Raw genomic sequence first — 16,349 nt, forward strand, 5'->3', positions numbered from 1 at the left:
TCCCACACAAACAAACAAAAACAATTGTCTAGGCAGTAATAACATCTATGCAGTATTTATATTAACTGAAGATCACTGCAGTATACCTACAAGGCTGAGTTGAAGTATTACCAAGCTGACACTTTGGGCTGAATTTTGAGCAAATGTTGGGAAGCCCTTGAGCTCACTCGGAAACATATTTTGTTTACTTCTTCTGTTACTTTTTACAAATACTGCAGCCACAGAAAACAAAGGGGGGGTGGATTTCCATATGTTCTAGCACTGTATTCACCACACAGCATAAAAGACAATGTTATCACTCATTTAGATAATAGTGTGAGTCTCCCTAACGTCCTGTGCTGTACTGCAAAGTACAGTTAGTATTATTCAGTTGCCCAGACAATATATTTTCTTGTGTTGTGACCGTGTCCCATGACCCATATTATGGATGTTCCACAATCGTATTATAAAGTAGTTGTGTTCTGTGATATAAACGAGCACTGCTAGTTGTTTCTTTTTTTCTTTTCCAATGTATTTCTTATCAATAAAAAAAATATGGTGTGGTGCAAGCAAATTTTTATTCTGAAACTGTGGCTCAGAGGGAAAAAGTTTGAGAACCACTGCTGTATATTAAAAAAAATAAAATTACCCCTCTCACAAATACACTCACATAAAGCCCTTTCTGTGAGAACAAGCCTACAAAAGGCCAAAGCAGAACTGGTCTCTGGTAGGTGTGTAATGATTAAAAAAAAAACTGGAAAAAAATTATAGAGGACTAAGCAAACAGGACAGAAATATCTAAACCAACAATGTCAGCTTACATTCTATACATTTTATGTTGTTTGTTCAATGCTCTTTCACCGTAGAGAAAAAAGCAGCTGATCCCTCAAGGTTTATTCTTTATAACTTAATTTATTCAGGAAATCTAATGACTGAAGCTCTGATAGAAATTTATCTTTCTAACAGAATTCACAGAAAACATATTTTCTCGGGAATAAGCCCCATTGAGCCCATTGGGACTGACTAACAAGTAAGAATGGAGGCGAGTGGCGCTGTGGGTTAAACCACAGAGCCTAGGACTTGCCAATCAGAAGGTCGCGGTTCGAATCCCCGCAACGGAGTGAGCTCCCGTTGCTCGGTCCCTGCTCCTGCCAACCTAGCAGTTCAAAAGCACGTCAAAGTGCAAGTAGATAAATAGGTACCGCTCCGGCGGGAAGGTAAACGGCGTTTCCGTGCGCTGCTCTGGTTCGCCAGAAGCGGCTTAGTCATGCTGGCCACATGACCCGGAAGCTGTATGCCGGCTCCCTCAGCCGATAAAGTGAGATGAGCACCGCAACCCCAGAGTCGTCAGCAACTGGACCTAATGGTCGGGGTCCCTTTTAACAAGTAAGAATGCATTCAATTGATTGTTGGGGGGGGGCACAAAAAAAAGCAAGACTTGAGCAATTCTTAAACAAAGAACCATAGATGTATTACATCTAGAGAATTTAAATTCCTGCTCAGAATTCATACCAAGTTACTCACACTCAATATCAGTCAAACCTCTGCCTGAAGAAAAATGCAGAGACGGCAAAGGTTTGTCACATTCCGATTGCAATGTATGTGCTAAAAAGAAGTTTAATGGAACAAAAAGTGAAGGTTAATAATGTCAATTTGTGCCCCAAAGAGCCAAAGTTCTTATAGCTCACATATACGAAGCAGAAACATGTCCTGACCAGCCTATGGAACTATCCTGTGAATGTTGCTTTGGAAATACCACTGAAGGAAATGAGACTTGTGAGCAATGATAATGTGGCCAATGAATTTAGTGTGACTTACGGGTGGATCTACACACAGGGGGGGAAACAGCTAGAAATTAAATTGTTATAACGAAAGGGGGGAAGCGCCATGTAAAATCGCATGGAGTTTTCTGCTCTACAGCGCCATCTGGTGTTGCATGTTTATAACACATTCAAAACACTTTTTTGACTAAGGTAGCTGAGTCCCTGCTTCCTAGAAGCCTTGCTTAAAACTGCAGCAATAATTTATGGGTCCTACAAATCCCTGGTTGGCCTTGACCCATGGCAGGGTCTTTTCAGTGGCAGTTCCCCATTTGTAGAATGCCCTCCCTGATGAGGGACATCCGTCTCCATCATTATTGACTTTCAGGAGCAATTAAAAAATCATTCCTGTTCACTCTGACACTTGAAGGCTGAAAGATACTGTCCCCAACAACAACAACAGTCAAATAATGTGAATGACCAGTTTACCAGTTGCCACACAGAAACCACAAACTGAACATATTTTGATTATACTCTGCAACAATCTAAAGCAACTTGGTAAAAATTCTTCCAGAGAATCTTCATCACCTCATTGCACTGTTCAATGGACTGTCATATTATATCCCAGGGGTTGTGAACCTTTTTGGACCAGTAGGCACATTTTGAGTTTTGAGAAAGTGCTGTAAATGCCACTCATAGGGTTGGTGATCCCTCTTAAGAGTGATCATAATCCCAGATCTAAAACATTACGAGGTTACTATGCAATAGTGAAAAAGATTAATTGCAAGAATGCAAAACCCTTCCAAATCCATAAGGGAGCTTTACTTCATTTACAACAGATTGTAAAAGCACTAGTTCAACGGAGGAACTGACAATTATGTTCAACTCATCTCCATAAAGCAGGCTCAACCCACCAAATTCCACATAAAAAGAACACTACTTCATGATATAGTCAATATTGCAGCTTCAGATTGCTTTGGACAAAGGAGGCAAACCTTAGGGGGCAAGAGAAGCAAGTCTCACTAGCCAAATATATCTTGAGGAAAAACCGATTTTCAGACTCATTCAGAGCTATCATCAGACATTCAGAACACAAAGTTTCATTTGCTTGCAACAGGAGCACAAACAAAACCTGTTAAAGGAGAATTTCATCGTGAACATTTGAGCAACATCCAGTTGAAAAAACAGCTAGGCAGCCCTGCTTGTGATCAGTAACAGTTCTGCTGGAGAGACTTGGTTCATGGGATTTACTCCAAAGTTTGACTGATGAAGTTTCTCTTCACCAAGAGAAGCTCATCCAGTGGGGCAGCAGACTCTGGCAGCTGCACTGCTGTCACTTACCAGGAGGAGCAAGGATGTTAGAATTCCTGCTCCATTATTGCAGTCATGGGATTTTTGTCTATCACATGACGGTGTATGTTTTGACTCCACAAAGTGGGAAGTGACAGAGACAAGATGTTTATGTTACTGTGTTCTGTGAAGTGGGACTATTGTCCTTTGTTCTTTCTCTTTGCTGTCTGATGCTAGAGAGAGAGGAAGCCATGTTGCAGTGCTCCATGTGTGTTTATATGTAAATAAAATAGATTAGCCAAAATGCTGAGTTGCTGAGGTCTGTTACGCAAACTGCACAGACTCTGCAGATCCCTAAGTGTGCCGATGTCTGTTGGCATCAGTCGCTGTGATGTTCAGGCAAAAGAAAGCTTTTGAAGCTCCCAAACGAAAGACCAGGAGGGAGAGAACATGCCAGTCGGGCATGTGTCTCTGCCAGGGTCCTACTCAAAAGTAGGACAAGCTCCTGACAAAAGGTTGGGGGGGGTTGAACAAGTGCCCCTGAACAAGCGCCAGATTGGCTCTGCTGGTGTGCTCACACAGTCCCAAACTCAGCAACACTCCTGCTGGGAGGCTATTGCTGCAGCTCCATCCAACTAGGCCAGGCTTCCTCAACCTCGGCCCTTCCAATGTTTTTGACCTACAACTCCCATGATCCCTAGCTAGCAGGACCAGTGGTCAGGGATAATGGGAATTGTAGTCCCAAAACATCTGGAAGGCCAAGATTGAGGAAGCCTGAACTAGGCTGCCAATCCTCATTCTACCAATCATCAGTGCTTTTCTTCTACAAAAGTTTAGGGGTAATTTCATTTTCCTACTCATATTGAAATACTGCCCCTCAATGAGGCCAAACTTAGATTCACAAATGTTTGGGGTATGTGTACCCTTGCGCCCCCCAGAAAAAAAGCACTGTCAATCACCATATTTCTGGTTTATATAACAGGCAATCTACTTCCCACATGTGGCAGCTGATGAAAGGCCTAGGGTTGGGGGGGGAGAGAAAGAGGAATGTGCCTTTGTTGTTGTTTAGTCATTTAGTCGTGTCCGACTCTTCGTGACCCCATGGACCAGAGCACGCCAGGCACTCCTGTCTTCCACTGCCTCCTGCAGTTTGGTCAAACTCATGCTGGTAGCTTCGAGAACACTGTCCAACCATCTTGTCCTCTGTCGTCCCCTTCTCCTTGTGCCCTCAATCTTTCCCAACATCAGGGTCTTTTCCAGGGAGTCTTCTCTTCTCATGAGGTAGCCAATGTATTGGAGCCTCAGCTTACTGACTCTTATACTGAGTCAATTGGACCAGGTCCACCCAAATCAATACCTTCTGCACTGACAGTGACTCTCCTGGGTTTCAGGCAAGGGACATTCCCATTTCTACCTGGAACTGTCAGGGATTGAACCTGGGACCTTCTGCATGCAAAGCAGCTGCCCCACCACTGAGCTGCAGCCCTCCCCTGAATTGTCAATCACCTGGTGAGCCAAAATCCTTGGCTGGTGGGCTGCAGTTGGGTTGGTAAAACAAGTTGTTCAGGTCTACCATATTTGGTGGTGGGGGGAACCTTTGTTCTGTCAGAGCCACTTCAATAAAAGCACAACTGTTTGTGACAAACAGGCCAGTATATAAAGCTGAACTGGCACCTCAGTTTTGTTTGTTTTGTTTTGTGTTTTTCTGCTATGGGTAGTCTAAGCTACTGAAACACTTCTGGGTCAAAACTCAGCTGGCTGCACTTGTAAGCAAGAGTGGACAGAAAAATACAAGCTGGCCAAGATCCAAGCTACAAGGAAGGGTATTCGAAGAAATTGCTAAATAAAACTGCTTCTAATAAATGAAAATAGAGGACCTAAATTTAAAAAAGCAACCCCAACCTCACTCCCCCCCCCAAAAAAAATGTTTTAAAATACATCAAGCATGGCTACATACCAAGTATGCATCTTTGGCAAAAAACAACAACAGCAGGATTTCAAAAAGCTAAACATCTGTATTTAATTAATCTGTATCATCAAGGCACACAATTTTAGTAGTTCCTTTGGAATGCTGTGTGTCCTACTGAGCTACAACAGATGCAACGTTGTTCTCTCTTATATTCAGCTTTACATGAAATGCCTGCTCTCTGTTTTTTAATGTATTGCCTTTCTTCAATTCAACCAGTTTGCCTATGTACCTTTTAGCTTTATTGTTAAGTCCTTTATCATCTCATTTCCTCCGCAGCTATTCATTTTACTACCGTTTATTCTTCTACCCCAGAAAACCTATGCTGCCAAATAAACAAGTTCTGAAAGTTTGGGTGCATGGGAATGAATACCACACAAGCATGGATACATATGCATATGCACATGCAAGCGCATGGGCCGAAGAGTATTCTTGCGCTTTGTTACGTTTTTAAGACTTTGCAGCTCCCTTTCCCCTAGGCAGCCTTGGGCAGGCTGGAAGCAGTACAGTAGCATTCAATTAACCCAGCCTAATATTCCACAGCTGCCTCCATCAGAACAAGAAAACGCAAATATGATGCAAGACGGGTCACGTTTTGATACGAGCACAGCTCATATTGAAACGTGGCCCTTTTCAATATTTTATAAGGCAGGAGAAGATATAAAAATGGGACACTCTTGAAAGTTGGTTTTCAGCTTCCCAGCACAAAGAAATGGCACCTCGCTGATTATTGCCAGAAAACAACAGCCTCTGTGTGAGAAAGCCCGGCTAAAGCTTACAGTGAGATCTGAAAGCAGCATCCAAGATTTAAGAACAGCAAGCAGCGCCACCCAGTGGTTAAATGCATTCTGAATTTTCAGCCCAAGTCAGGGCTGCCATCCTAATTATAGAGCAGGAAAATCTTGCATCTACTTATAGAGTCAGGAGGATGGGCTGCTGAAAAAGTTGTGAAGTGCCCAAACAAAGAATAACACAACCGGGGCAGGGAGAGGGAATGTAAAACTTAAGGGGCAGTAGGTAGGTAGGAAGGAAGGTAGGTATAAGTGAAACAGCATCAACTAATTTAACATTCCCATCCCCTGCTGCCCCTGTAATCCAAATACCTCTCAGAGTACAGGGACCAGATTCTGTGTTTTCCAAAGTCTCTTCAGCCAAAAAGGAGAATTCCTTGATACAGTGGTACCTCGGGTTAAGAACTTAATTCATTCCGGAGGTCTGTTCTTAACCTGAAACTGTTCTTAACCTGAAGCACCACTTTAGCTAATGGGGCCTCCCGCTGCCGCCACTTCACCACTGCCGCACGATTTCTGTTCTCATCCTGAAGCAAAGTTCTTAACCCGAGGCACTATTTCTGGGTTAGCAGAGTCTGTAACCTGAAACATCTGTAACCTGAAGCATATGTTACCCGAGGTACCACTGTCCTGTACAGAGTTGAAGGAGGAGATTCTAATTTTGAAACCAAAAAAGAAACCTGGCCCTGCTTTACTACTGTTCAGGGGGCCAATTTTGGCAGATTCTGGCCAGCTACCCATTTATTTCATTTCGGCCCGTAGGTGCATTTAGCAGAAGATCTACCCTTATTGTGGTAATGAAACAAAATGGCAGCCCCAGCATCCTATACTCCACAGCAGATATTCAAACACCCACAGCAGGGATAGGGAACCTGCATCTCTCCAGACGTTGTTGGACTCCACTTCCCATCAGCCTTGAACAGCATGGCCAATGATCAACAATGATGGGAGGTGTATTCCAACAATACAGGGAGAGCCAGAGGTTCCTCAGTCCTAGGAGAAGCCCACAAGCAAGACAAAGAAACAAGCCTTCTCCCACAGTGGGTACTTCATCTTCACACAGCTTCCTAAAAGCCTAGTCAAGCCTTGCAGTATCCTCCCGCTTATGCTGTACTGCAGGGCTGGCCAACATGGTGCCCTCCATATCATCAAATTGTGGCACTGGAAGAGACCCCAAGGGTCATCTGGTTCAAACCCCTCCAATGGAGGAATACACAGGTGGCCCGTATGGGAACCAAACTCACGGCCTTGGCGTTATCAGCACCACACTCTAACCAACTGAGCTAGCTGAGTTATGGGACTACAATTCCCATAATCCACAGTGGTTAAATGGTGTCTGTTTTTACCCTCTTTTTTTGTATGGTTTTTATGCATGCTTTATGTATTACTGCTGTGAACTGCTTCGATTTCTTTCTTTTTTTTTATAAAATTTTTATTGGTTTTACAACATTTTTAAGAAAAACAAACAAACACAAAAAGTGACAGACATACATGAATAGTTTCAAACATATTTTCATAAACCTCTTTTCTTAAACTTCCCCATACCCCCCCTCTCTGCATCCCAATGTCCATAATTCAACTAGCAACTCCCAGTTGTTACTTTCTAATCTCTGTCATCTTAGTCCTCTTTTATAGTCTAGCCTTGTATCCCTGTACCCTTTTGCTTCTGAAAACCACAACACTTTAGCATTCATTAAGTTTGTAGTAGTCCTTAAGATAGCTTTTAAATTTTCTCCATTCTTCTTCCACCGTCTCTTTTCGTTGATCACGGATTCTGCCTGTCATCTCGGCCAGTGTCATATAGTCCATCACTTTCATCTGCCATTCTTCCAAAGTGGGTAAATCTTGTGTCTTCCAATACTTTGCGATGAGTATTCTTGCTGCTGTTGTAGCATACATGAAGAAAGTTCTATCTTTCTTTGTCACCAATTGGCCGACAATGCCCAAGAGGAAGGCCTCTGGTTTTTTAGAAAAGGTACATTTAAGTACCTTTTTCATTTCATTATAGATCATTTCCCAGAAGGCCTTTATCTTCGGGCATGTCCACCAAAGGTGATAGAAAGTACCTTCAGTCTCTTTACACTTCCAACATTTATTGTCGGGCAAATGATAGATTTTTGCCAGTTTGACTGGGGTCATGTACCACCTGTAAACCATTTTCATAATGTTTTCCTTTAAGGCATTACATGCCGTAAATTTAATACCGGTGTTCCATAACCATTCCCAGTCAGCTGACATAATGTTATGTCCAACATCCTGAGCCCACTTAATCATAGCCGATTTAACTGTTTCATCCTGTGTGTTCCATTTCAACAACAAGTTATACATTCTAGATAAATTCTTAGTATCGGGTTCTAACAATTCGGTCTCTAGTTTTGATTTTTCCACCTGGAAACCAATTTTCCTATCCTGTTTAAAAAATTCCATTATTTGGCGATATTGGAACCAATTTTCTACTTTATGCTTCAATTTCTCCTGACTTTGTAGTTTGAATTTATCTCCATCCTGTTCTAAGATTTCCCAATACTTCGGCCATCCGACCTCCATATTGAGTTTCTTCACTGCTTTAGCCTCCACTGGTGACACCCATCTAGGGGTTTTATTTTCCAATAGATCTTTATATCTTATCCAAACATTAAATAATGCTTTTCTAACAATGTGATTTTTAAAGGCACTGTTAACTTTATCATACCAAAGATATGCATGCCAACCGAAAGCATTATTAAAACCTTCCAGATCCAAGATGTCCGTGTTCTCGAGGAGCATCCATTCTTTCAGCCAGCAAAAAGCTGCTGCCTCATAATACAATTTTAGGTCCGGCAGGGCAAAACCCCCTCTTTCTTTAGCGTCAGTCAATATTTTAAATTTAATTCGGGGCTTTTTGCCCTGCCAGACAAATTTCGAAATGTCTTTGTGCCACCTCTTAAAACATTCCATCTTGTCAAGAATCTGCAAGGTCTGAAACAAAAACAACATTCTAGGCAATACATTCATTTTAATTACTGCAATTCGGCCTAACATTGAACTGCTTCGATTTCTTCTCCTTATGTTATAGCAGTATTTAAATCATTAAATAGTATCTGTGCATTGGCCATGCTAGTTGGGATGATGGGATGTGTAGTCCCACAATTTCTGGAGGTCACCATGTTGGCTATCCCTGATCTACTTGTCCTGCCTTGATGGAGAAGTGTTCAAAATGGAAATCTGTGCTCTGGATACCTCAGCTTCAAGCCTCATGCAGGTACCAGAGGAAAGCCATAGCTCCCTACATCAAGTAGATTATGACATACTATGAGCAGAGAGGGAAGGCACAAGCAACATGGTTTCTTGAGGCAGGTATCTTCACTTACTCTCCTCACGGACTTGCAATACAACTTTGACACCCTTCTGATCCATAAAAGGTAAAGGTAAAGGGACCCCTGACCGTTAGGTCCAGTTGTGGACGACTCTGGGGTTGCGGCGCTCATCTCGCTCTATAGGCCGAGGGATCCGGCGTACAGCTACCAGGTCATGTGGCCAGCATGACTAAGCCACTTCTGGCAAACCAGAGCAGCACATGGAAACACCATTTACCTTCCTGCCGGAGCAGTACCTATTTATCTACTTGCACTTAGACATGCTTTTGAACTGCTAGGTTGGCAGGAGCTGGGACTGAGCAACGGGAGCTCACCCCGGCATGGGGATTCGAACTGCCGACCTTCTGATCAGCATGTCCAAGAGGCTCAGTGGTTTAGACCACAGAACTAAAAACCAAAACAGATTCCAGCATGACTATAAGCAGGCAGAGGTGTTTAAGCAAATTCTTATTTAGTCACTGTGTTCCTGTCAAAGATGTGTGGGACTCAATCAATGCTTTTTAAGTTGAGCATAATTTGTCATGGAATTGAGACCTGATATTACATTCAAGTTTCAAATCCCATAGAAATGGCGGATTTAAAAACTGAATGGTTACTGGAATTGAATTGGAGCTACGATGAAAATTGACTGAGCCCGATATAACGCAGTAGATGTGCTTAGTAGCAATGAACTGACAGGCGACTTTTCTTCTTGGTATTTCTGAAATGCATTAACTATTCAAAACAATTCTATTCCTATTTCTCATCCCGACTATTTGGAGTTTTTTTTATATTAAAAAAATCTTCTTACCTCAAATATGATGAGCACATAAACACCTGCTAAAATGACTGAAGCAATTGTGACTTGAGCCTCTACATTTGCATGAAGATATTGATGAGTCATGGAAAGAGGAACGGTTTCCAATTCCTGGAGAAAAGCTTGAATACTTATGGATGTTTCTATACTGCTGAAAGATATTTTAAAAAACAACAACACTAATTTTTTTACCCTTTATTTTCAGATAGCTTTCTCGAAGCTATTACAGGCAACATCACGACTTAAACTGAGATCATAAAATATTAAGAATTTGATTTAGTTCACTTTCACAAACGATGCAAACACCTCTTAGTCCAGAACACAAAACTTCTGAAAGTCACAAATGTGGGATAGAAGTCATATGGAAAATGCAAACACATGCATACACTTTAAGCATCAGTCACGAAGATAGATTCTTTTCTTTTTCTCTTACCTGAAGCATTTGCTATTATTGGGTTAGGGAAATAGAAGAAGGTGCCTGGGTGGCAAATCATCTTCCCAAGAGGAAGAACAGTGGAGGAAAGGTCCCATAAGATAGGGTTCTGCTACAACTGGTTACCTGGACTGAATTCCCTCTGAAGCAGGCTTCCTCAACCTGGGCCCTCCAGATGTTTGTGACCTACAACTCCCATGATCCCTAGCTAGCAGGACCAGTGGTCAGGGATGGTGGGAATTGTAGTCTCAAAACATCTGGAGGGCCGAGGTTGAGGAAGCCTGCTCTGAAAAGTTGCTGTACATATGATTGGATGGGATATTATGGCTGTGCAGTAGTATTATGCAAAAGTGAAAGGCAAGACCCATGGGTGAAATCCAATGTCACTCTGTGAGATGCAATGAGATTCCCCTTCCGTACCTCTCTTCCTCAACCTCTCACACTTCTTACAATCTACTCTGGATGATGATCCCCCAACTCTCCAGAACAGATTTTGGGGGTGCAGAACAGATTGCCACACAAGGAAGTCCATTGTGCAAGCAGGGATCCACAACTGAATATCCCCCACTGTTTCCATGATTTGGGCACCTAGTAAATTAACATTAAAAAAAAAATCAAGTGTTTTTTTCCTGGATTCACAAACCAACCTGCTTAACATCTCAAAAGTTCGTGACACAATAACTTGTTCATTTTTTCTCAGATTTAAAGGCAGGGTCCAATTGTATAAGATCTGTAAAAAAAGAAAAGACGTAGCATGAATAAGTTAGAGATTAATGCTGTTGCTTGATTTCCACTGCCACAATGTATTTTTACGAGTTGCTAATTTGATGGGGGAGATTCTTTATAAATGGACACTTTCGGAGAACTTTTCAACCACTTTTCAGCTTTTTGTGCTATCACAAGGATTATTGTTAGCACAAAGGGAGATATAAGGTACAGTATGTCAAAGGGCCAAACACTTATGCACATTCATTAAACATCTGTTTTCTTGCTGCTCTATAAAACATGGGTGAGGTCTACCTTTTATAACAAAAGCAGCAGGCAGGGGAGAGGAATGAACCCTGACCTCCTCTGTTTTAACTTGACACCATGTAAGTAACTTTTTCCCAAGCCTGGAAGTGAACTAGGCTGGAGAACAACATCTTAACAAAGCCAAATATGGTGATGAGGTACAGTGATGGTGATGAGGTACAGTCCCCAGGATCTGTTGGAGGAAGCCATGGCTGGCAAATGGCCATAGGAGAGCTTTAGGCATATAGTGTGCAGATGTGACCATAGTTAATGGCTTGTTGCAAATGTGCTACGTTGCTCTTCCCAGTGACATAGCGTGGGTTGCTAATGTCCAGGGGCACACAGAGGGTGGGAGGGGGGGAAATGGACAGGGTGTGCATGCACATTCAACTACCTAACAACATCCACATCACCCAGGAGATTGCAGCCACAGAGATAAAGGAAGAAGAGTTGTTCTGTTGTCTGGAGAAGCTACTTCCTGGTCTGCACGGAGAAGCCATTTTCGACAGAAGCGCACAGAGGCAGCGCTGGGTGTTGAAATTTTGCGCCCCCTAACAATCTTGCACCTGGGGCAACTACCTCTGTGCACCCCCTGCTATGTCACTGACTCCTCCTCGCTAGTGTGTGGGAGAAACAAAAGCATGACCCCTGGCTTAGAATTCTCTCCAAAGCAGGAATCATTGTTTGTTTCGTGCAAGCAGTCCATGATTAGTGAGCAAAAAACAAACAAACCTTGGATACAGAACACATAAACCTTCCTCTGAAATAGATATAGATGTCAACCAGTCCTGCACTGTCTTGCAAAGGGAGTTTAAACATAATAGTGAAATAAGAATGATTTCCTTTTGTCTTATGACCAAAAATGAAAGCAGTCCAGGGTATTTGAACTTTACCTGCTGCTGACGTCTCCTTCTTGGACCAGAGTCTTCTACCTGTCCAATCTGAACTACAACGTAATCCTCTGGTTGCCGACCAGCCACATCTGCCACAAAGGGCCCTGCCAGTTCTACCTTTAGAAGGGCAGAATCGCGACTATTGCTGAAGTTCATAGCTGTTGGCAAGACAGTTAAGGACTGCAATTTTGTCTCTGAAGGGAAGAGCCTTTGGGGGATTATCTCATCCATGATGCCACAATTAAAAACAACAGCAGTGCCAGCATTCTACAGTAATGCCAACTAATTCAATATGGCTTGAATATCTATGTAGCTAAGAGGTTGAAAAACCAAAGAGCTCTCATTTCAAAGGATTCAAAATAAGAACATCCTAAAAGGCCTATATAAAAACATGCTATGCCAAACCTTATTGACCAGTCCTTGATGAATGGATATAAACATTTAAAGCATGTGTTTGCAACCTGGTTCTCGTGTTATTGGAATCCAACTAGAGATCATTTGGAGGGATCATTTTCAGTTTTGTCCAATGTTTGTTACTTGCAGCACTGCTTTCATTCTGCTGCAATTCATCTTCCTTCAAAAACTACACTATTTGTCTTGCTGTCTGCTGCGGTAAAATTACATACCTTATGTAATTTCCATAACTGATTCAGTAAATTATGTAATTGCATAGTCATTACATTGTTCCACCCCATCCATTTCAATGCAAATGAAAAGCAATGCAGATTAGGGGGTGGGAATATAATTATGTATCATTTGCAGATTATAAGCAATGACAGTGAACACATACCCTCCAACATTTCTCCAATGAAAATAGGGACGTCCCATGCCATAATGATAATTTTACTATTTATACCCCACACATCTTACTGGGTTGCCCCAGCCACTGCGGGCAGCTTCCAACATATATAAAAACATAATAAAACATTAAACTTTTTTTTTTACAATCCCTATACAGTGGTACCTCTGGTTACGTACTTAATTTGTTCTGGAGGTCCGTTCTTAACCTGAAACTGTTCTTAACATGAAGCACCACTGTAATGCTAATGGGGCCTCCCACTGCTGCCACTTCACCACTGCCGCACGATTTCTGTTCTCATCCTGAAGCAAAGTTCTTAACCCGAGGTACTATTTCTGGGTTAGTGGAGTCTGTAACCTGAAGCGTCTGTAACCTGAAGCATATGTAACCCGAGGTACCACTGTACAGGATTGCCTTTAGGTGGCTTGGGGGTTGGATAACTCCATACCCTCCAACATATCTCCAATGAAAATAGGGACATGCTACGGAAAAGTGGGACATTCCAGGATCAAATCAGAAACTGGGACAGCTTCTCTAAATCAGGGACATCCCTGGAAAATAGGGACACTTGGAGGGTTTGTGAACAGCACTTGTATTCTCCAGATTCATTTCTATCCTATACATGAGACAAGTAGGTGAACACTGGCAATTTCCACTCCCATTTCCATTTTTGTCAGAATTCTCCAACATCCCAAACTCCAGCTCCCACCAGTCCCAGTCAACATGGCCTTAAGCTCCTGAGAGTGAAATGCGGGATATAAATGTCAAAAATAAAACCACCAGCTGTGTGGAGTGGAGTCTGATGATGCATGTCCCAAGGTTGCCTAAATGAGACAAAACGCAATTTAAAACAGTCTCTTCCTTATTGAGCTATATTGCTGGTAAGCGATGCTTTTTAAAGTTTTCAAGCTATTTATTTTGCTTCTTCAAGCCAAAAAAGATCAAAACAATATCCACTATGAAAAACCATGATGTTAGCCTGGGTGAGAAAATTAGTAAAGCAATAAATTCTAAACAGTCCTGTCTGAATTTCACTGAGTCCTTATTTGGACAATAATATGGTGGGAAATCATCCTGTTATTATCATTTTTTTTGTCACCTCTTTTCCATTATATTCAATAAAATCTGTTTAAAAGTACCACCAGAAGAGTGTAGAGCACAGAATTAGACTGTATATTTAAAGCATATATAATGCACACACATTTTATATAAAGCTATGCACTTTAAATGTATGATGTGGATGTAGTCATGTATTTTCATTTTGAAAAATTGAATTGCTATATAAAACAAAGATGAAGAATACAGCCAGGCAGTAATAATTATACCCAGTTTGAAAAACTGTCCACTATAAAAGTTTAATCTTGCAATATTTAAGAGGGGTAGGAATAATTGCTATATTTTCCAGGGCCAGATGAGTTGGAGACTACACGGTTCAAATCCTATCTCAACTTTGAATTGTGCTTCAGAATGGTTCACTGGCCTATATTAATTAACCTAATGGCCTGGGACACTTTGACAGCCTGTAGCCAGTTTTATGAGTACAGCCAATAATTTGTATCTGCAAAAAGCTTCAGGTGCACATAATTACAGCCGCTTCCTTTTTCACAATATGACTAAAATATACCCTGTAATTACACAAATAGCACGTTCAGAAACCATAACAAAGGAAACTTAAAATTACAGAAGGAAAAGCAAACTTCATTTTCACAATGTCCTACACATATAAAACAAAGTGGTCAATACAGAGTGAGCTGAAAGCTCTTACCTTGTAACACATATAAAATGGTCTGTCCTTTGCAGACCTACTTTGAAATGCTTAACCAGTAGGCCCATTGGTTAAGTGTTAAATGAGACAAGCTTAGGGTTGACATAGTTCAAAAAGTTAAATTCCTGTTACCTGCAAAGTTGTTGAGCTTTTCCATAATCCGGGTTTTCCCTGGCATTTTGCCACTTCAGCAAAATTCCGCCTGGCACCATTTTTACACCCGGAAACCAGGACATGTCAGGAAAATTCCTGACATATGGCAAGCCTAGACAAGCTTAACTAGCTTCCACATGCAAGTGGCTCGTGCAAAAACATCAATCTCTCTGTGTGTAAATGCATATGCAAATTCTTCCGCACCTCTAATTATTTCTTTTCAGTACATTGTAATTCTGCACAATTATTCAGGCAGGGTTTGCACAAAGAAAGGTGAACGATGTATTGTTTTGCATTCATGACACTATGAGACATAACCTTTGCATTCCCCATTGTCCTGCTTCCTTATAACCCCAAGATATTTAAGCTCCTCTCAGACCTTCACACATGGAGGGAGGGAACAGGATCCTACATGGTGTCCCTGCACCTTTACTTTGACATATTCAGCTGAGGGGATGGATACAACCTATGCATGCATCACTGTGTATGGTGATTGTGTACAAGAGGGCTTTTCAGACAATCAAGGTAGGTTCACTAAGTGCATATAGAAGTGGAACAAACAGCCCCATCCCTGAAGGCTAGCATTTATTTGCTTAACATACAGACTGCAAAAAGCAGAATCCCTAACCCTGCAAACAAGCCTGTAAGTCTGCACATACAGTCAGGCCTTATGAACAAACAAGAATCCTTATTACCTTCTCTTTTCAGAGAGTCTATTTCTAATATGGCAATTTGGCTTGTTCCAGCCCTGGGTCCTCCATTTGCCTGCATAAAATATTATAATTTAGCATAGATTAGAGCAGAAGTTATTAGGGACACAGCATGAAAGGAAGTGCGGTAATGGATAGGAAAGTAGACCAAGTAATTCCGAACAAGCCAATAAAACTAAAAATTGCTTTCATTATGGCAGAAAGCAGACATATTTTACAGTCTCCTCTAATTCATTTGCCCAAAGCATTTGAGGCACTGGTGGTGATTTTAAATCTACCAGCCCTGAGATCACTGAGGATTATCAGGTGATTATATCCTGGTGGCCCTATGTGAGGGAAAATCTGCTCTTGTCTAAAGGGGAGAATTGGGATCTCCTTCCAATTCTCAGAGATGCTTCCTTTCTCAGTTACTGGTGCTTCATGTTCATCATAGATACTTGGATTGATCTGTCCAAAAATACTTTACAAATAACACTCCTAGCGCAAGCTCTCTGTCCAGTAAAAGCGTTTTCTTGCAATTGTGCCCACTGGAACCAAACACTTCCCATCATAAAGTCTTTGAGCTTTTAAGCCAATAAGTCACAGATGAAAAGAGGAACAACAGCAACCTCGCCATTTCAGAAAATTACACTAAAGCTATTTAATTT

At 41.6% G+C, this 16,349-nt stretch overlaps 1 protein-coding gene across 2 annotated transcripts in view; it reads right to left on the reverse strand.

The window, feature by feature from the left end:
* The window catches only part of OCA2 (OCA2 melanosomal transmembrane protein), a 159,666-nt gene that overhangs the window by 93,029 nt on the left and 50,288 nt on the right, over nucleotides 1–16,349 (reverse strand). Inside the window, exons 7-9 of one of the 2 annotated variants that reach the window (XM_081197573.1) lie at nucleotides 12,276–12,433; nucleotides 11,019–11,101; nucleotides 9,933–10,086 (exon numbers count right to left, since the gene is read on the reverse strand). In XM_081197573.1, coding sequence (XP_081053699.1) covers nucleotides 9,933–10,086; nucleotides 11,019–11,101; nucleotides 12,276–12,433 — 395 coding nt within the window. Of the gene's footprint in view, nucleotides 1–9,932; nucleotides 10,090–11,018; nucleotides 11,102–12,275; nucleotides 12,434–16,349 lie in introns of both variants that reach the window. The other variant, XM_081197572.1, reaches the window with a different exon arrangement.

Source organism: Podarcis bocagei (genome assembly GCF_964188305.1).
Source record: "Podarcis bocagei genome assembly, chromosome: 6".
NCBI classification, from domain to species: Eukaryota; Metazoa; Chordata; class Lepidosauria; order Squamata; family Lacertidae; genus Podarcis; species Podarcis bocagei.